We start from the raw sequence: 21,011 nt of genomic DNA, 5'->3' as shown, positions 1-21,011 counted from the left end.
ATTTATTGCATTGAGAAACTTTCAGTTCATTTTCAGTTTTGTTTGTCAGTGTTAGCTAGTTGATATCAAGTGAAAACTGAGCTAACTCAGTAGAACTGAAGGGAGAAAAGAATGAGAATTATTTTATTTAAACAAACTGAGAATCCTATCCACTCACAGACCACATATCTGCTCTATTAGTGCAAACACAGCATTCTAGGGGGGGATATTAATAAAGTGTTTGAACTTCAGCTTGTTTATGCTTCCATATGTATGAATTTTTAAAGTTCTTTTTTAAATGTAGGGATGTATAATATTAGTATTGTAACTAAAGGTTTGTGAGTAGTAAGAGAACTGAAAGTGTTACTCAAGGCCTTGAAACAGTTCCTTTTGAGATACATAAAATACTTAAGGATGAAAGGAGTTTGATTTACTTTCTGGTATTACTGATCAATTGTGTGATATTAATCAATGTGCTGTTTACTTCTCAGGTAGAAGTACTGTCTCAATTGTTCTCTTGAGAGATTTTTAACTACTTCTGCAAACTGTCCATTGTTGCTCCACTCTTTTTAGATCTTTACCCTATTAGTATGCAGATCTAGCATTAAAAATAAATGAAAGCCAGAGTAAATTAATCTTTTTTTTTTTATTGCAGACTTAATTCAGTGCACAAATGAGATGAATGTGAACATCCCGCAGTTGGCAGACAGTTTATTTGAAAGAACTACTAACAGTAGTTGGGTGGTGGTCTTCAAATCTCTCATTACAACTCATCATTTGATGGTGTATGGAAATGAGGTAAGCAGTATTTTTAGTTAACAAATATACTGGGGAGTTGACTGATTCAGCTTGTTTCTTTCACTGACACTTCAGAAATGGCTATAGCAACTGAATAATATAGGTAAAAAGGGCAAGGTGCTTATACAGAAATATAACTGTAGACCCTACACTTTGAGGAAAGATGGCCTTTAAGTCAGAAAGCAGAAAATGGGTCAGAGCACAGGGCACTTTCAGTAATGGGATCAGGAAGCAAAGATTAATGCCTAGAGATGGGTTCTATAAGCATCACTGATTTTTTGCAGGCCTTTGTGTATAGATTGTATGTTCGTCTATTTTCATTTACTTTTTTATCGTAGCCCAATCAGATTTCTGTCTGATCTGATGTAGTTGTCTATAGACGCTCTTTGCCTAGTTCAAGGCTGTGATATTAAGGACTAAGATGGCATTTTGCTGAGGAGACTGACTGAAGAACGCCTTCTTCAGCAAAGAGTTGTGTCTAAAGCCTTTGTTTCCCAAAAAAGGGTAACAGATAAGATGCATGAGCTTTTGCAATTAACTGTTTGGAGAGAATCATCTTGTTTTCCATGATAGCTAATTTTTGAGTTCTTACCTTAGGTGATTTTCCCAGCCTAGCATACTTACTTGTAAAATTGTGTCAAAAGGAGTATTTTAAATTGTGTTAAAAGAAAATTTGAATGGAACTAGATAAATCTGGTACCTTGGTATGTGCCTTAGAAAAATGCAGACCACTGGTTGCTGGGAGATAGCTCCCATAGAGATGGGGAGGGACTTTATTCATTTGTATCAGATTTATAAACATGACTTTCTGACATCATCACTTTACTCATTATTTTGGGTTTTTCAGTCATGAGACTCTGCTGTTATCTTTTTTTTTTTTTTTGCGGTACGCGGGCCTCACTGTTGTGGCCTCTCCCGTTGCGGAGCACAGGCTCTGGACACGCAGGCTCAGCGGCCATGGCCCACGGGCCCAGCTGCTCCGTGGCATGTGGGATCTTCCTGGACCGGGGCACGAACCTGTGTCCCCTTGCATCGGCAGGCGGACTCTCAACGACTGCGCCACCAGGGAAGCCCCTGCTGTTATCTTTGACAGATACCAAAGAGAACATCATTAGAGTTCAGAATTAAAGCAGAAATTTACCCATAACTCTTACATTGCAACAGATCTGTTTGCATATTTTGATGTTCCTTTCTGGTCTTTTTTATAGCTATAATAATGTATATAAAATATTATATTTAACTTTTTTATATATCACAGCATAAGAAGCATCTCCATGTTCTGTGTTCTTTCTATTTATCATCTTTAATGACTACATAATTGATCATATGGTCCATCATTTTCTTAATTCTTCTCTTTCCTGGAAATTTAGTTTTCCGATTATTCACCGTTACAGTACCACATTGAATGATTTTATTTGTAGTTCTTAAGTTTTAAAAATTAGTTCCAGAAGCGTTACCTGAAATATGATTACTTGGGTAACAGACGTGACCATTTTTAGGACATATGTTACTCAGTTGCTTTCTCATTCATTATAAGCAGTATATAGAGTCAATAGAAAAATTTGGATATACTAGCCTCCGTGTAACTCGAAACGTTTTGATCTTAACTAGGATATTAGTTTCTATTTTCATCAGGAATGTGTTTGTCTAAGATCATGATCATTTATTCAGAAGAATTTCAGGCTTGTATGTATTTTTTACCTTTCTAAAAAATATATATAGTTTATTCTTTAAAAAGAAAAAGCCACAAATATAACCAACTACAATGCTGGATAAGGAGGCACACTATCAGTGGTGACTTTCAGAGGTAAATAAGGTGATGATACCAGAAGCAAAAACTTTATAAAGGCAAAAAACCCAGAAAGTTGACTGTCATTCCTTACAGTTGACTGACAGAAAGAGAAAGGTAGCATTTCAGTAGTGGTTTTCAGATGAACTCTAGTTTCCCTTCAGCAGCTAAGAGAAATCCAATGCTCTGCTCTTTTTTTGGTGCTAGTTTGTACAACCCTCAGGTTTTTGCATTGGCAGGTGTTATTAGTCCGTGAGAGAGTATGCATAGGATTTCACTATGCTATGGTGTTGGAAATTACATAGAACAGTAGTTCTCAAATAGGGCAAGGGCAGAGAGTGATTTTCATCCCCAAGGGACATTGCTCATAACTGGAGGGGATGCTACTGGCATGTAGTAGGTAGAGGCTACTGGCGTGCTAAACATCTTATAATGCACAGGACAGGCCCCCACAAAAAAGAATGATCAAAACTTATAAAAAAATCATAGAGTGTAATATTTTCTTAGGATATTTTAACACCTTTTTAAACAGGTTGTTTTAGGATAAATGATGAAACAGGAGTCTTCGATTTACAAATTGTTTTTCAAAATCCTGGTTTGTTTGGGGTGATCGCTGATGAACAAGATTGAGTCAGAGAAGTGATGGTGTATATAAAATTGATAATAATCCTCTGCATACATTTACAAAAAAGTAATCCTTTTAAAGGAAATCGAAAGGAGTTTCTTTAGCTATTTTAGAGGTTGTATGTAAAGGGAAGCTAAGGTAGTGTTCTGTGGTAAGCACTTTGGAGAGGGTTTTGACAGTATTTTGAGAAAATGAACTTTCATACGCATACCGACCCAACAATTCAACCCTAAGTATATATCATGAGAAACTCTTGTATGTTTGCAGGTGGGAGACCAGTACAAAGATGTCAGTGAAACATTGTTAATAATAGTGAAATTGCAAAGAATTTAAATATCCGTATAGAAATGGATACATAATGATATAGTAGTTCATTTAAATGCTCAAACGTTGTTTAAAATGAATGAACTAGATGTACATGTATTAAATGGATAATTCTTGGGAAGAAGTTGTTAAAAATCACATTGGAAAAGAATAAGTACAGTATGGTATTTCTGTAAATTTAAAATAGAAAACAAAATTATGTACAGTTTATAGATACTTATATATGTAGTAAAATTGTAAAAACATTTGTGGGAATGATGTAAACCTACTTCAGAAAAGCCATTGCCTCTGAAGAGGGAGGGAGGGAAGGGAATGGTTTTGAAGGTGTGTGTCTTCAATAGTCTGTAATTTGATTCTGTAAGGGGTCTGAAGTGATTATGGTAATGTGTTTAATCTGGACAGTGGGTAAGAGGATGTCTGTAATATTATACTCCAGTATGATTACAGGTATTTTGCTTTTTAAAAAAAAAGTCATAAAAATTTTTGAGTCACCAGGTATCCGTGTAAAATAAAGGCACCATCTGAGTATGATTAACTATAGCCATAATATGCTATAGTAAAGCCAAAAATTACTGCTTCTAGTTTAAAAGTGCCTGTTTCCTTTTATTTTAACTTTAATACCATAGCTGTGGGCATTAGACTTTAATAAATTCCTGCATGCTAGTGAAAAATATATTTTATGTTTTTAGGGGGATTGAGGATGAAAATTTAAACTAGATAAGATTAATGGAATGTGTTAACCACCACTTTCTCCCTTAATTCTCAAATTAGAGTTTCTTAGATGGCAGTACTATCTGACATAATTATTTGTTTGTTTGTTTTTTTTCCCCAGCGTTTTATTCAGTATTTGGCTTCAAGAAACACGTTGTTTAACTTAAGCAATTTTTTGGATAAAAGTGGATTGCAAGGTAAAAAACAACTTATTCATTATAGAAAATCAAGAGTGACCCCATTTGAGGATTACTGCAGAGTTGAACTCTTTCCTTTAGAACATGTGCTATGGAGGAACCTCATGTTTTAGTGAGGGTTGTAGGGAAGGAAAAACTGTATTTTCATGTGAAGATAAAGATGGACTTCACTACTTGACACCCAGAGCTTTTTGAAAAGTAGCATAAGGTAGCAATTTGAGAGCATGGGTTCTGGAACTGGACGGACTGCATTCAAATCCCATCTGTAACATTTACCAACTGCATAAACTTGAGCAAGTTACTTCACCTCTCTGCATCTGTAAAATCAGGAATAATGATAGCACCCACCCTGTAGGATTATCATGAGGCTTAACCTAGTTATACATGTAAAGTGCCTAGAATGATGCCTGGCAAATAGGAAACACTATGTAAGTATCTGCTTTCATTGTTGTTCTTATTATTTTATGCTTTATTCCAAGAAATGTAGTTGGGAATATCATATATTTTAGTAGCAAAGGTAAGCATTATGTGTTATTCAGATGAATTGTTCATTGATACTTACCTGTTACTTATTTTACTTTTAATTCAGTAAGTGGAAATTGCTGTAATCTGGTATTCTCACCCTCCATGTACATTCTGTCTTAATGGGATCTGTTATACTTAGTTCCAGAACTAGGCTGTTAGCATTATAGAATGTTAACTCTAGGAAGAGCCTCATAAAGGACATACTAAGACCATACTAAGACCAACTAAAGGAATACTCAGCAATAAGGTTCAACTGGGAAGTATCTTTAGAGATCTGTGAGATGTGTGCTGCGCTTTGAAAGATGGATGAGAACATGAGTTGGCTTAAGCAGAGGTACACAGATGGACGTGGATGTGAAAGAGAAAGGGTGTTTAAGATTTATAGAGCAAATGAATGTGAATAGAATGTAGGTGGAGGTATTAGAGAACATGTAGTGACAGATAGCCCTCAAGAAGCTGTTTGGGGCCAAAATCATGCACAAAAGATTTTGATATAGTTGGGATTTTGTAATGCAGTGAGAAACCATCAAACTTTTTTGAGTTGAGGGAGGAGGACAGAGGGAGTGTGTGTTATAAAGAAAGCACCATAGCACAGTGCAGGTTGGATTCGAGTGAATAAAGTCTTAAAGACCTTGAGACTGCTCTGGTCATTATTTTGGTCATCTGGTAGAGAGTTAATGAGGGCCTGAATTGTGGTTTTTACGGCAATAAAAATCAATGGAATTTAGTGACTAACTGTGTTTGTGTTTAGGAACTGTCCAGTTCAATACTTATTTACTTTTGGCAGATGGAAGTATTAATTAGAATGAATTGAATACCCAGTCTTCCAGAGATTCTGGAAGGTCAGTAATCTATACATAGGACCAAGTGTTACAAGATTGATTTTACTTTAATGAGAGATATAATGCCTTAAATAGTTAAGGGGGAAAAAAATGAAGCAGTGGAATCCCTTTTTCAAATAAAATCTTAAATAGAAGCTAGATACATATAACAGATGAAACTGGAGCTGCTGTGTTTTCCGGAACATGGAGAAAACTCTGCCTGCTCGTCTTTTTATTTCTGGTTTCCCCCTTATTCAGTTCATTTGAACTGTAAGAGTCTGTGGAAAGCAATATACAAACCACTACTCTAGAGCAGAAAATATGCATATGTCCAAGTGGGTTTTTTGTGTCTTATTAGCTACTGATTTTCTACTTTCTTAAAATGGAAATTAAGCACTTCTAGTGATAAGGTTTTAAGGCTTTCATTCCTTTTATGTAGAGAACAGTTTTTAGGCCTTTTATTTAAAGCTCATATTCTAAAGAGATTATGAAGGTAAGACTGAAATGGTAATTAAAGTATATAATTCAGTGGTGTTTTTGTAGTTTTGATTGCTGATGTATTTTGTTGGGTGGAGTCTGGTATATTTTCTTAAATATATAATGGGTGTATATAATACAAACTTCCAGTCTGGTGAGTGAGATAGACACTGTGTACATCTAATAGCTTTGAGCTGTACTTGGAGTAAGAATAATATGGGAGCACAAAGAGCTCAGGGAAAGTTTCAGAGATTGAGCCTTGAAGGATAAGAGAGATTTCTCCCATTATCGAGGATGGAGTAGAGTGGATTAGAGGGGACAATATTAACTAAAGAGCTGAAGAATGTGAGTATGTAACACCTTATAAAATGCACTAGTAGCTATGAGAATATCTGAGGGCAGTGATTTTTTTTTCTATTTACTGATTTTTCTCCAGTGGCAAATTAGTAGGCACTCAAGAAATATTTGCTGAATAAATGAATTGGTGATTATGTTAAATCCAGTCACTTTCCTTTCCTTTCTTTCTTTCTTTTTTTTTTTTTTTTTTGCTTGTTTTGGTATTATCTTTTTAAAGTAGCAGAGACCATCAACAACTAAAGTTGAATGTGTTAGATGAAGATGACCTAAAATAGAATGATAGAATGGACCTGCTTGTACAATGAGAAGCAAAAATTTGTAGACCTCACTGAGCCAGGCAATAGCTAAAACACAAATTTTTTTTTTTTAGTAATACTGATTAGATTTTTATGGTGCTGAAGTTTTCAAATCTCATGATTGTGATGAAACGAAATCTTAGAATGATTTAGGTATTCATTTTGGAAGTTTAGTTGAAAACATTCACATAATTGTTTTTTGTTAGGCCTTAAACTTTCGTATTGCCATTTCTTTCATTGTACTATGCAGTAATTTTCTCTGCTACTTATAAGGTTGGCACACATAAGTTATAGTTGTTCTAAGTCATATGCAGCTAAAGATTAGTAAGTATGAAAATAATTAAATTGATTAATGGTTTAAGGAGTGGGGTTGTGGTTCCATAGGATGTTAAATTTGAGTTATGAGGTTATCAGGTAGTATAAGAAAACAGGCTTTTCAATTCCTGATAAATAAAAGATAGGAATATTGGTCAGAAGTAAAACAGAATTGTTGTTTTATTGAAATTCTAAGGGGGAAAATTTTTCTAAGCCACATATGACATAACTGACTTTAAAAATGTTAAGTATTAGATTTTAATGTCACTTAATTTACATCACTAAATTGAAGGTGGGATAACGACAATATGGCCATTGGATGAAATGAGTTGGTTTTCTAAGCTAATTGGGATTTTAATTATGAAACCCTTTTCTGTTTCTTTTCTTACAGGATATGATATGTCTACCTTTATTAGGCGGTATAGTAGATATCTAAATGAAAAAGCAGTTTCATACAGACAAGTTGCATTTGATTTCACAAAAGTGAAAAGAGGGTGAGTTAAGCTTGCTTTTTTTTTGATATCTGATGTATTTTAATATTTTAAATATAAATCGTAGGCATTATTGATTATGCGTTATGGAATTTCAGGCCAGTTTTAAAAGGTGAACTTCATTTTTCTCTGAAGAAGTATATCAGATACTTTTTGCACTAGGATTTTCAAAGTTCTTTTGAATTTTATAACAGCTTTATTGAGACAATTCACACAATATAAAATTCACCCTTTTGAAGTGTACAATTAAGTGGTTTTTAGTATATTTACAAAGTTGTGCAGCATCACCGCTATCTAATCCCAAAACATTTCATTGCTTCCCATTTTCCTCTTCCTCTAGACCCTGACAACGACAAATCTACTTTATATCTCTATGGATTTGTCCTGAACATTTTGTATAAGTGGAATCGTACAATATGTGGCCTTTTGTGTCTGACTTCTTTCATTCAGCATAATCAAGTTACAGCATCTTTGTTGTGGCATGCATCAGTACTTCATTCCTTTTTATGCCCAAGTAATATTCTATCATGTAGAGACACCATATGTATATACATGCCACATCTGGTTTTTTTTGTTTTTTTTTTTTGTTTTTTTTTTGAGGTATGCGGGCCTCTCACTGCTGCGGCCTGTCCCGCTGCGGAGCACAGGCTCCGGACGCGCAGGCCCAGCGGCCATGGCCCACGGGCCCAGCCGCTCCGCGGCATGTGGGATCCTCCCGGACCGGGGCACGAACCCGCGTCCCCTGCACCAGCAGGCGGACCCCCAGCCACTGTGCCACCAGGGAAGCCCCATACCACATCTTTATACATTCATCTGTCCTTGATGGACACTTAGGTTGCTTCCATGTCTTAGCTATTGTACATAGTGCTGCTGTGAACATTGGGGTTCATGTATATTTTTGAATTAGAGTTTTGTCTGAATATATGCCCAGGATAGGATTGCTGGATCATACAGTAACTCTATTTTTCATTTTTTAAGGAACCTCCATACTGTTCTCCATAGTGGCTGCTCCAGTTTACATTCCCACCAGCAGTGAAGGAGGGTTCCTTTTTCTCCACACCCTCTCCAGCATTTATTGTTTGTAGACTTTAATGATGGGCGTTTTGACTGGTGTGAGGTGATACCTCATTGTAGTTTTGGTTTGCATTTTTCTAATAATTAGTGATATTGAGCATCTTTTCATGTGCCTGTTGGCCATCTGTATGTCTTCTTTGGAGAAATGTCTATTTAGGCCTTTTGCCCTTTTTTAAAAAAATTATTTTTTTATTCTGCCCATTTTTGGATTTTATTTTTTAAATTTAATTAATTTACTTTTGGCTGCATTGGGTCTTTGTTGCTGCACAAGGGTTTTCTCTAGTTGCGGCGAGTGTGGGGTACTCTTCATTGTGGTGCGTGGGCTTCTCATTGAGGTGGCTTCTCTTGTGGAGCATGGGCTCTAGGCACACAGGCTTCAATAGGTGCAGCACACTGGCTCAGTAGTTGCTGTACGCAGGCCCTCGAGCATGCGGGCTTCTGTAGTTGCTGTGTGTGGGCTCAGTAGTTGTGGTGCGGGCTCTAGGGCGTGCAGGCTCAGTAGTTGTGGTGCATAGGCTTAGTTGCTCCATGCATGTGGGATCTTCCCAGGACCGGGGACAAAGCCGTGTCCCCTGCATTGGCAGGCAGCTTTTAACCACTGAGCCACCAGGGAAGTCCCGATTGAGTTTTCTTTTTTTGATGTTAAGCTGTATGAACTGTTTGTGTACTTTGGAAATTAATCCATTGTTGGTAGCATTGTGTGAAAATAATTTCTTCCAGTCCATAGGTGCCTTTGTTTTTGTTTATGGTTTCCTTTTCTGTGCAAAAGCTTTTAAATTTAATTAGGTCCATTTGTTTATTTTTGTTCTTATCTCTGTTACTGTAGGAGATGAATCCAAAAAAATATTGCTACAATTTATGTCAAAGAGTGTTCTGCCTGAGTTTTCTTCTAGGGGTTTTTATAGTATCTGGTCTTACATTTAGGTGCTTAATCCATTTTGAGCTTATTTTTGTATATGGTGTTAGAGAATGTTCTAATTTCTTTCTTTCCATGTAGCTGTCCAGTTTGCCCAGCATCACTTACTGAAGAGATTGTCTTTTCTCCATTGTATCTTCTTGCATCCTTTGTCGTAGATTAATTGACCATAAGTGCATGGGTTTATTTCTGGGCTTTCTATCCTGTTCTGTTGATCTATATGTCTCTTTTTGTGCTGGTACCATACTGTTTTGATTACTGTAGCTTTGTTTTATAGTCTGAAGTCAGGGAGCATGATTCCTCCAGCTCCATTCTTCTTTCTCAAAATTGTTTTGGCTATTAGGGATCTTTTGTGTTGCCATGCAAATTTAAAATTTTTTTGTTCTAATTCTGTGAAAAATGCCATTGGTAATTTGATAGGAATTGCACTGAATCCACAGATTGCTTTGGTTAGTAAGGTCATTTTAAGAATATTGATTCTTCCAATCCAAGAACACAGTAAATCTTTACATCTGTTTGCATCATCTTCAGTTTCTTTCATCAGTGTCTTATAGTTTTTGGAGTACAGGTCTTTTGCCTCCTTAGGTAGCAAACTGTTTTTCAAAGTAGTTGAACCATTTTACATTCCCACCAGCAATGTATACAGGTTCCAATTTTTCCACATTCTTGTCAGTGCTTGTTATTTTCTGTCTTTGATTATAACCGTCCTAGTGGGTGTGGAGTGATGTATCGTGTTTTGGTTTGCATTTTCCTGATGGCTAATGATGTTGAGTGTCTTTTTATGTGCTTATTGGCCATTTGTATATCTTCTTTGGAAAAATGTCTGTTCAAGTCCTTGTTTTTTAATTGGGTTGTCCTTTTACTGTTGAATTGTAAGCGTTTTTTAATATATTCTGGACATCAGTTCCTTATCATATATATAATTTCCACATATTTTCTCACCTCCCGTGGCTTGTCTTCACTTTCTTAATGGTATCCTTTGAAAAACGTAAGTTTTTAATTTTGATGGATTCCAATTTATTTATTTATTTATTTTTCTTTGGTTGTGTATACTTTTGGCATCATGTCTAAGAAAACATTGCTTAATCCAAGATCACAAAGATATATATACTCCTACCTTTTTTCTGTTTTGTAGTTTTAGCTCTTACATTTAGGTTTTGATCCACTTTGAATTAATTTTTGTATGTGGTATGAGGTATGGGTGTAAATTCATTCTTTTGTATGTGGATATTCTGTTATCCCAGCACCATTTGTTGAAGTCTTTTCTTTTCCCATTGAATGGTCTTGATGAAAATGGATTGATCATAAATGTAAAGGCTTATTTCTGGGCTCTCAATTCTATTCTGTTGATCTATGTCTGTCCTCATGCCAGTACCACACTTGTTTTGAAGAATGTTGCTTGGTAGTAAGTTTTGAAATTGAGAAGTGTGAGTTCTCTGGCTCTCTTCTTAATTTTCAAGATTGTTTTGGCTATTCTGTATCTCTTGCATTTTCGTATGAATTTTAGGATTAGCTTATCAATTTCTGCAGAAATGGTAGCTGGATTTTGATAAAGATTGCATTTAATCTGTAGATCAAATTGGGAAGCGTTAAGTGTCTTAACACATTGTTTCTAATCCATAAATACAGGATATCTTTCTGTTTATCTTGTGTAATTTCTTTCATTGCTGTTTTGCATTTAAGGTTCTTTTTAATCTTGAACGCAGAGGTTGAATTTATTTCTTGCTGTGCCCTAAATCACAGTCTTCTTGTCATAAGAACTAATCTCATGAATGATAGAATCAGTGTTTCTATACCTGATAAAAAGTCCGGTGTACAGGCTTTTTTTAGGATATATGATGAGTCCTCAGGAAAGAAGACATTCTTAAGGGGCATCGATGACCCTTGTAACTATGGAGGCCTGCCCTGAGGGGAATCTGGCTTCTGCGGAAATACTCTGAGTTTCTGAATTTCCCTGCTCTTTAAAGATCCCAAAGATCTATGCAATTAATATGTTCCTTTAAATTGTTCTCTTGACATGTTAAATTACTAGACTGAAATGGAAATTTTAATACAAATGTAAAGTAACCTCTCAGTTATTCAAGAAGTTTTAAAGCTGAATTTAAATGTTTCTGTGTCACTGTTTCAAATTAATTGGGAGGTGATGAGTTTGGAACCTACCAAAACTGAATTCCACAGATTTTTGTTTCATATATTTAGGTACTTTGTAGGTGATTATGATAGAGGAGATCATATTAGAGGTCTGATTCTTAACCCTCAGTATTCTGTCCAGTAAACCACTTTCTAGCTGGGTTTATATTAATACTTCCCTGTAAAGCATGTTCAGTTAAAACTGATCAAGATATTTGTAGATTTCACATTTTAATATATATATATATATATATACACACACATATGTATATATTAAAATATTTATTTGGTTGCGCTGTATCATAGTTGCTGCTCACGGGTTCCTTAGTTGCGGCTCGCTGGCTCCTTAGTTGTGGCACACAGTCTCCTTTGTTGTGGCATGTGAACTGTTAGTTGTGACATGCATGTGGGATCTAGTTCACTGACCAGGCATCAAACCTGGGCCCCTGGCTTTGGGAGCGTGGAGTCTTAACCACTGTGCCACCAGTGAAGTCCCAGATTAATATATTTTAAAAATTGTAACTTCTTTTCTAATCTGAAGGGTCAGTTTCTCAATTGAGGAGTGTTGTTGCATTTTTATATTTAATAGAGCAAACTTTTATTACTTGGATGAGAACAGTCCTTGATTATACACAATGTAATTAGTACTGATTTAAAGGAAATTACTCTTATTTAATGCTAAGGAAAAGGAAAGTGAATCAAAGAGGACCTATGATTGAGTGGAATCAAGAGTAGCACAACATGTGTATGTATCTGGGTGTATAAAATACCCGGATACCTACACATACACATATATATCAGTATAAATAAGAAAGAAGAATATAGAACATAAGAGTATAAGATGAAGGTGTGAAATTTATTATATGATGGCAAAAACCTGAGTAGACTGTTTCAGTTTTGGAGAGGGTTTGTGTAGTATATAGTAAAGTTTTATTTACTAGGGTAACGAATTTTTATGTTTACAAAAGTAATAAACTTACAAAAATTCAGGCAACATAGCATTCTCACTTAAAGAAACAATATCAGTTTTCTGTGTGTAAATACGTGTATGAAGGGACACAGAAAATTACATAATCACATTATTTGAAGACTGCTTCCCTCCCCTAATATATATTTTAGGTATCTTCAATGTCTGTACACATAGAACCATCTCATTCTTTTTTTTTTTTTTAATTTTTTTTTTTATTTTGGCTGCGTTGGGTCTTCATTGCTGCACACGGGCTTTCTCTAGTTGTGGCAGATGGGGGCTGTCTTCGTTGCGGTGCGGGGCTTCTCACTGCAGTGGCTTCTCTTGTTGAGGAGCACGAGCTCTAGGCTGCATGGGCTTCAGTAGTTGTGGCTTGCGGGCTCTAGAGCACAGGCTCAGTAGTTGTGGCGTACGGGCTTAGTTGCTCTGTGGCATGTGGGATTTTCCCGAACCGGGGCTCAAGACCGTGTCCCCTGCATTGGCAGGTGGATTCTTAACTACTGTGCCACTAGGGAAATCCCCATCTCATTCTTTTGAATGGCTTTAGAATTATGTTCTAGATGTACATTTGATTTATTCCCTTTTTTAAAAATTTTATTTATTTTTGGCTGTGTTGGGTCTTCGTTTCTGTGCAGGGGCTTTCTCCAGGTGTGGCGAGCGGGGGCCACTCTTCATCGCGGTGCACGGGCCTCTCACTGTCGCGGCCTCTCCCATTGTGGAGCACAGGCTCCAGACGCGCAGGCTCAGTAGTTGTGGCTCACGTGCTTAGTTGCTCCACGGCATGTGGGATCTTCCCAGCACAGGGGTCGAACCCATGTCCCCTGCATTGGCAGGCAGATTCCCAACCACTGTGCCACCAGGGAAGCCCTATTCCCATTTTTTTTATCTTACAAAAGTAACACATTGACCATTCTTTTACATATGGTTGCATTTTTTTTAATGTAAGTAACATAATTATATGTTAGATGTATATACAAGTATTATTTTTTTAGAGAATAAGGGGGAATAACAAACTAGATTTGGGCTTACTCCCTAGGAATGGACATGCGGAATAAGGAACCTTTACACAGCATCAAAATGTATGTCAGGGCTTTCAACAAGAAAACTGTGGGCAGAAGGATTAATCAGCATAGTAGTTGTATGATTTACCAAAGGCCCACTCCTCATCTTGACACCTTATATGTGGATGCTGCTGTGGCCCTCATAGGGAGCCATTAGCGTTGGGCTTTGTTATAAATTAGCTTCCAGGGATCTGATCAGAGATCCCTGGAGAATATCCACTCTTCTGCCTAAAGAGGGCCAAACCATATGACTGGGCAGTTTTTTTTGGTTTGTTTTTGTTTTTAATTGGAATATAGTCGTTTTACAATGTTGTCTTAGTTTCTACTCTACAGTGAAGTGGAGTTCCTGTGCTATACAGCAGGTTCTTATTAGTTATCAGTTTTATACATATTAGTGTATATATGTCAATCCCAATCTCCCAATTCATCCCACCCTCCCTCACCCCCAGCTGCTTTCCTCCCTTGGTGTTCATACGTTTGTTCTCTACTTCTGTGTCTCTATTTCTGCCTTGCAAACTGGTTCATCTGTACAATTTTTCTAGATTCCACATACCTGCGTTAACATATGATATTTGTTTTTCTCTTTCTGACTTCACTCTGTATGACAGTCTCTAGGTCCATCCACGTCTCTACAAATGATCCAATTTTGTTCCTTTTTATGGCCAAGTAATATTCCATTGTATATATATATACTACATCTTCTTTATCCATTCGTCTGTTGATGGACATTTAGGTTGCTTCCATGACCTGGCTATTGTAAATAGTGCTACAGTGAACACTGGGGTGCATGTGTCTTTTTTTTTTTTTGCAGTATGTGGGCCTCTCACTGTTGTGGCTTCTCCCGCTGCAGAGCACAGGCTCCGGACGTGCAGGCTCAGCGGCTGTGGCTCACGGGCCTAGCTGCTCCGCGGCATGTGGGATCCTCCCTGATCAGGGCACGAACCCGTGTCCCCTGCATCGGCAGGCGGACCCTCAACCACTGCGCCACCAGAGAAGCCCCATGTGTCTTTTTGAATTACGGTTTTCTCGGTATATGCTCAGTAGTGGGATTGCTGGGTCATATGGTAGTTCTGTTTTTTTGTTTTTTAAGGAACCTCCATACTGTTCTCCATAGTGGCTGTATCAATTTACATTCCCACCAACAGGCAGGAGGGTTCCTTTTTCTCCACACCCTCTCTAGCATTTGTTTGTAGATTTTCTGATGATGCCCATTCTAACCAGTGTGAGGTGATGCCTCGCAGTTTTGATTTGCATTTCTCTAATAGTGATGTTGAGCAGCTTTTCATGTGCCTCTTGGCCATGTATGTCTTCTTTGGAGAAATGTCTGGTTTGATCTCCTGCGCATTTTTCGATTGGGTTGTTTGTTTTTCTGACATAGAGCTGCATGAGCTGTTTGTATATTTTGGAGATAATCCCTTGTCGGTTGCTTCATTTGCAAACATTTTTATCCGATTCTGTTGGTTGTCTTTTGGTTTTGTTTATGGTTTCCTTTGTGGTGAAAAAGCTTTTAATTTGTCGATTTTTGTTGTTACTTCTGTTACTCAACGAGGTGGATTAAAAATATTACTGCAATTAATGTCAGAGAGTGTTCCGCATATGTTTTACTCTAAGAGTTTTACAGTATCCGAATCCTTGCATCCTTGGGATAAATCCCACTTGATCATGGTTTATGATCCTTTTAATGTATTGTTGGATTCTGTTTGCTAGTATTTTGCTGAGGGTTTTTGCATCTATATTCATCAGTGATATTGGTCTGTAATTTTCTTTTTTTGTAGTGTCTTTCCCTGGTTTTGCTATCAGGGTGATGATGGCCTCATAGAAGGAGTTTGGGAGTGTTCCTTCCTCTGTAGTTTTTTGGAAGAGTATGACAAGGATGGGTGTTAGTTCTTCTCTAAATGTTTGAACGAATTCACCTGTGAAGCCATCTGGTCCTGGACTTTAGTTTGTTGGAAGATTTTTAATCACAGTTTCAATTTCATTACTTGTGATTGGTCAGTTCATATTTTCTATTTCTTCCTGGTTCAGTCTTAGAAGGTTATACCTTTCTAAGAATTTGTCCATTTCTTCCAGGTTGTCCATTTTATTGGCATGGAGTTGCTTGTAGTAGTCTCTTAGGATGCTTTGTATTTCTGCGGTGTCTGTGGTAACTTCTCCTTTTTCATTTCCAATTTTATTGATTTGAGTCCTCTCCCTCTTTTTCTTGATGGGTCTGGCTAAAGGTTTATCAATTTTGTTTATCTTCTCGAAGAACCAACTTTTAGTTTTATTGATCTTTGCTATTGTTTTCTTTGTTTCTATTTCATTTATTTCTGCTCTGATCTTTATGATTTCTTTCCTTCTACTAACTTTGGGTTTTGTTTGTTCTTTCTCTGGTTCCTTTAGGTGTAAGTTTAGATTGTTTATTTGATAGTTCTCTTGTTTCTTGAGGTAGGATTATATTGCTATAAACTTCCCTCTTATAACTGCTTTTGCTGCATCCCATAGGTTTTGGATCGTCGTGTTTTCATTGTCATTTGTCTCCAGGTATTTTTTGATTTCTTCAGTGATCTCTTGGTTATTTAGTAATGTATTGTTTAGCCTCCATGTGTTTGTGTTTTTTACGTTTTTTTTCCTGTAATTTATTTCTGATCTCATAGCGTTGTGGTCGGAAAAGATGCTCGATACAATTTCAGTTTTCTTAAATTTACTGAGGCTTGATTTGTGACCCAAGATGTGATCTGTCCTGGAGAATGTTCTGTGTGCCCTTGAGAAGAAAGTGTAATCTGCTGTTTTCGGATGGACTGTCCTATAAATATCAATCAGTTCTGTCTGGTCTGTTGTGTCATTGAAAGCTTGTGTTTTCTTATTAATTTTCTGTCTGGATGATCTGTCCATTGGTATAAGTGAGGTGTTAAAATTCCCTGCTATTATTATGTTACTGTCAATTTCCTCTTTTAGAGCTGTTAGCAGTTGCCTGATGTAGTGAGGTGCTTCTTTGTTGGGTGCATATATATTTTTACTTGTTATATCTTATTGGCTTGATCCCTTGATCGTTATATAGTGTCCTTCCTTGTCTCTTGTAACATTCTTTATTTTAAAGTCTATTTTATCTGATATGAGTATTGCTACTGCAGCTTTCTTTTGATTTCCATTTGCATGGAATATCTTTTTCCATTCCCTCAGTTTCAGTGTGTATGTGTCCCTAGGTCTGAAGTGGGTCTCTTATAGACAGCGTATATATGGGTCTTGTTTTTTTTTTTTTTTTTTTGCGGTACGCGGGCCTCTCACTGCTGTGGCCTCTCCCGTTGCGGAGCACAGGCTCCGGACGCGCAGGCTCAGCGGCCATGGCTCACAGGCTTAGCCGCTCTGCGGCATGAGGGATCCTCCCAGACCAGGACACAAACCCGCGTCTCCTGCATCGGCAGGCGGACTCTCAACCACTGCGCCACCAGGGAAGCCCGTGGGTCTTTTTTTTGTATCCATTCAGCCAGTCTGTGTCTTTTGGCTGGAGCATTTAATCCATTCACATTTAAGGTAATTATTGATATATATGTCCCTATTACCATTTTCTTGTTTTGGGTTTGTTTTTGTAGGTCGTTTTCTTCTCTTGTGTTTCCCACTTAGAGAAGTTCCTTTCGCATTTGTTGTAGAGCTGGTTTGGTGGTGCTGAATTCTCTTAGCTTTTGCTTGTTTGTAAAGCTTTTGATTTCTCCGTTGAATCTGAATGAGATCATTGCTGGGTAGAGTATTCTTGGTTGTAGGTTCTTCCCCTCCATCACTTTAAATATGTCGTGCCACTCCCTTCTGGCTTGCAGAGTTTCTGCTGAGAAATCAGCTGTTGATCTTATGGGAGTTCCCTTGTATGTTGTCATTTTTCCCTTGTTGCTTTTAATAATTTTTCTTTGTCTTTAATTTTGTCAGTTTGATTATTATGTATCTCAGCGTGTTTCTGCTTGGGTTTATCCTGCCTGGAACTCTCTGTGCTTCCTGGACATGGGTGCCTATTTCCCATGTTAAGGACGTTTTCGTCTATAATCTCTTCAAATGTTTTCTCAGGTCCTTTCTCTCTCTCTCCTTCTGGGACTCCTATAATGTGAATGTTGGTGCGTTTAATGTTGTCCCAGCAGTCTCTTAGGCTGTCTTCATTTCTTTTCATTCCTTTTTCTTTATTCTGTTCTGTAGCAGTGATTTCCACCATTCTGTCTTCCAGGTCACTTATCCTTTCTTCTGCCTCAGTTATTCTACTGTTGATTCCTTCTAGTGTGTTTTTCATTTCAGTTATTTTATTGTTCATCTCTGTTTGTTTGCTCTTTAATTCTTCTAGGACTTTGTTAAACATTTCTTGCATTTTTCTCGATCTTTGCCTTCATTCTTTTTCTGAGGTACTGGATCATCTTCACTATCATTATTCTGAATTCTTTTTCTGGAAGGTTGCCTATCTCCACTTCATTTAGTTGTTTTTCTGGGGTTTTATCTTGTTCCTTCATCTGGGACATAGTCTTCTGCCTTTTCATTTTGTCTGTCTTTCTGTAATTGTGGTTTTCATTCTGCAGGCTGCGGGATTATAATTCTTCCGTCTGTCCTCTCTGGTTGCATTAAGTGAAGTTTCCTGTAGAATAAATTCTTAGAATTGACAAGTCAAACGTTATAGACATTTACCATTTATTAGAAAATATTAAGTTGCCCTGGATAAAAGTGGTACCAGATTACTGAGTTAATTACAGCTATAAATACCTCTTCCTCTGTTTTCTTCCCTCATCATGAAAATGTATCTCATTAGGTGTTCATTTTATGTTGGTTGATCAACTAATTTTTAAATGGTGATATTGAGCCTCTTTCTCTCTTTTTAAAAATGCCATTCATGCTTTGTTAATTGCTTTTCAGTGTCCTTTGCCCACTTCTCTGTTGGGCTTTTACAATTCTTTTCTGTTGTCTTAAGACTAACTGGCTGTTTTGTCAGATAAATTTAGGTTTGATTTCTAGCTTCACTCCAGTTATATGAAAGATTTTAGTAGGATACTTCAGCCAGCTTAAGTTTTTTTTTTTGTTTTTTTTTTTTTTGCGATACACGGGCCTCTCACTGTTGTGGCCTCTCCCGTTGCGGAGCACACGCTCCGGATGCGCAGACTCAGTGGCCATGGCTCACGGGCCCAGCCGCTCCGTGGCATGTGGGATCTTCCCGGACTGGGGCACGAACCCACGTCCCCTGCATTGGCAGGTGGACTCTCAACCACTGCGCCACCAGGGGAGCCCCCAGCTTAAGTTTTAAAAAATAATTTTATTTTGAAATAATTTCACTTCCTGAAATGCTGCAAGGATAATACAGATAACTCCTATACACTTTAGTCAGATTTACCAGGCTTTAACATTTTGTCACATTTGTTTAATCATTCTTTGTGTATGTGTGTTTGTATACTTCTCTTTTTGATCCATTTGAAAGTGGATTACATACCTCATGCCTTTTTACATTGTATAGCTCTTAATACTTCAATGTCTATTTCCTAAGAACAAGTATCTTTTTTTTACATATCCATCAGTTTGCTAACTATTTCGGCATCATGCTACACAAACTTATGTTATTTGTACAGGACAGTGGGTTAGTTACATGGAGAAGACTGTTTGAGGCTGAAGGGTTAGGCATTAATGTGTTGGCATACATATAATCCAATTGTACCGCAGTAGTCTGCTGTGGCACAACTTGGGAAGCCTTGACTTATGCTCCAAGTTATTTCATCTGTAAATATATTTTCATCTGTAGAATGGTGATGTTAATAGCACTTATCTATTAGGATTGTTATGAGAATTAAATGATATATTTTATGTAATGTTTATAGCACATGGCAAAGTAACAAATAAGCTTTTGGTTTTATTGGGAAAATAAACTGTCACAGGTTACAAATATTGCTCCTGGTTTTATTTTAGCAGTATTGAAACTTAAAAAAAATCTTATGTGTTAAAAATTGTTATCTTTATTTTATTTATTTATTTATTTTTGTGGTACGCGGGCCTCTCACTGTTGTGGCCTCTCCCGTTGTGGAGCACAGGCTCCGGACGCGCAGGCTCAGCGGCCATGGCTCACGGGCCCAGCCGCTCCGCGGCATGTGGGATCTTCCCGGACCAGGGCACGAACCCGTGTCCCCTGCATCGGCAGGCGGACTCTCAACCACTGCACCACCAGGGAAGCCCATTATCTTTATTTTTATGGCTGTTGTTTTTTAGCAAACTTGGAGCGGGGTTTTCTGCCCCAAAGTGATCAACTACGTATTTATGTTTTCATTGGATATTTTTATGGATCCAGTATTTTATATTTAAATCTTTAATTCATTTAGAATATATCTTGGTATTTAGAAATTGAGGTGGAGATAACTGTAATTTTTAATAGAAATATAGGATATTCAAAATCAAAATGAATTATTACCCTTGTATGGTTAAATGACTTTTCACTTAAATATACTTCTTTTATCTAGCCCCTTATTCATTATTCTGGCAAATTCTTAGTCATTCTTCAAGAATTCACTCAAACATCATTTTTTTGAGGAAGCCTTATTTCTGTTAGATTTTATATGAGATTGTCCGTCCATGAAGACAATATAGTCTTACTCAGATTCATATCTTCAGGACTTTCCACAGTATCTAAACATAGTAAATATGTAATAGTTTTTGAAAAGATGACTAGGTGTTTCTAAATAGTACATTAAACGGTTCTATGAAAAATGGATCCAGTAAATTGCCTGTAGATTTATCTTTTTAGTTAGTTGTGTTAAAGATTGGTCCCTTCATTTTCTATTTGTTTAACATTCCATTTTTTGATAGTGTTAACTTACCATGTTTAATTATCTTGAATTCTAAATTAGTACAGTTCAAAGTAACAAGACATTGTTACATAACAAGCAAAAGAAAGAATATTAGAGGTATTGTCTGTGAGTAAGGATATGGATGATCATCCTTTAATTCACTGCTCTTATATTTGGGAAGCAAGTATCTGAATTATAATCTATTTAAGAAGTAATAAAAGCTTGTTTTCTACATAGAGTATGAACTGTCATACATTTGCTCTGAATCATATTTAAGCATTTGGGTTTGTGAGTTGAGTTTTTTGAAGTCTGATGTAAGCATGTGATAACTTAGGATTTTTCTTAATTGAAAAATTTAAAGTTCTCTGGGATGAAATGATGTGGC

General features: G+C 36.9%; 1 protein-coding gene across 12 annotated transcripts in view; it reads left to right on the top strand.

Annotated features, from left to right (window-relative positions):
• Window positions 1-21,011, top strand: part of PICALM (phosphatidylinositol binding clathrin assembly protein) — a 113,576-nt gene that overhangs the window by 38,520 nt on the left and 54,045 nt on the right. For all 12 annotated transcript variants that reach the window (XM_060160160.1, XM_060160161.1, XM_060160166.1 and 9 more), the window contains exons 2-4: window positions 635-777; window positions 4,348-4,423; window positions 7,606-7,708. In XM_060160160.1, coding sequence (XP_060016143.1) covers window positions 635-777; window positions 4,348-4,423; window positions 7,606-7,708 — 322 coding nt within the window. The remainder of the gene's footprint in view (window positions 1-634; window positions 778-4,347; window positions 4,424-7,605; window positions 7,709-21,011) is intronic.

The sequence above is a fragment of the Lagenorhynchus albirostris genome, chromosome 9 (genome assembly GCF_949774975.1).
Source record: "Lagenorhynchus albirostris chromosome 9, mLagAlb1.1, whole genome shotgun sequence".
Lineage (NCBI taxonomy): Eukaryota > Metazoa > Chordata > Mammalia > Artiodactyla > Delphinidae > Lagenorhynchus > Lagenorhynchus albirostris.
The sequence above is the reverse complement of the archived record's forward strand: the minus strand, read 5'-3'. Positions and strand labels throughout refer to the sequence as shown.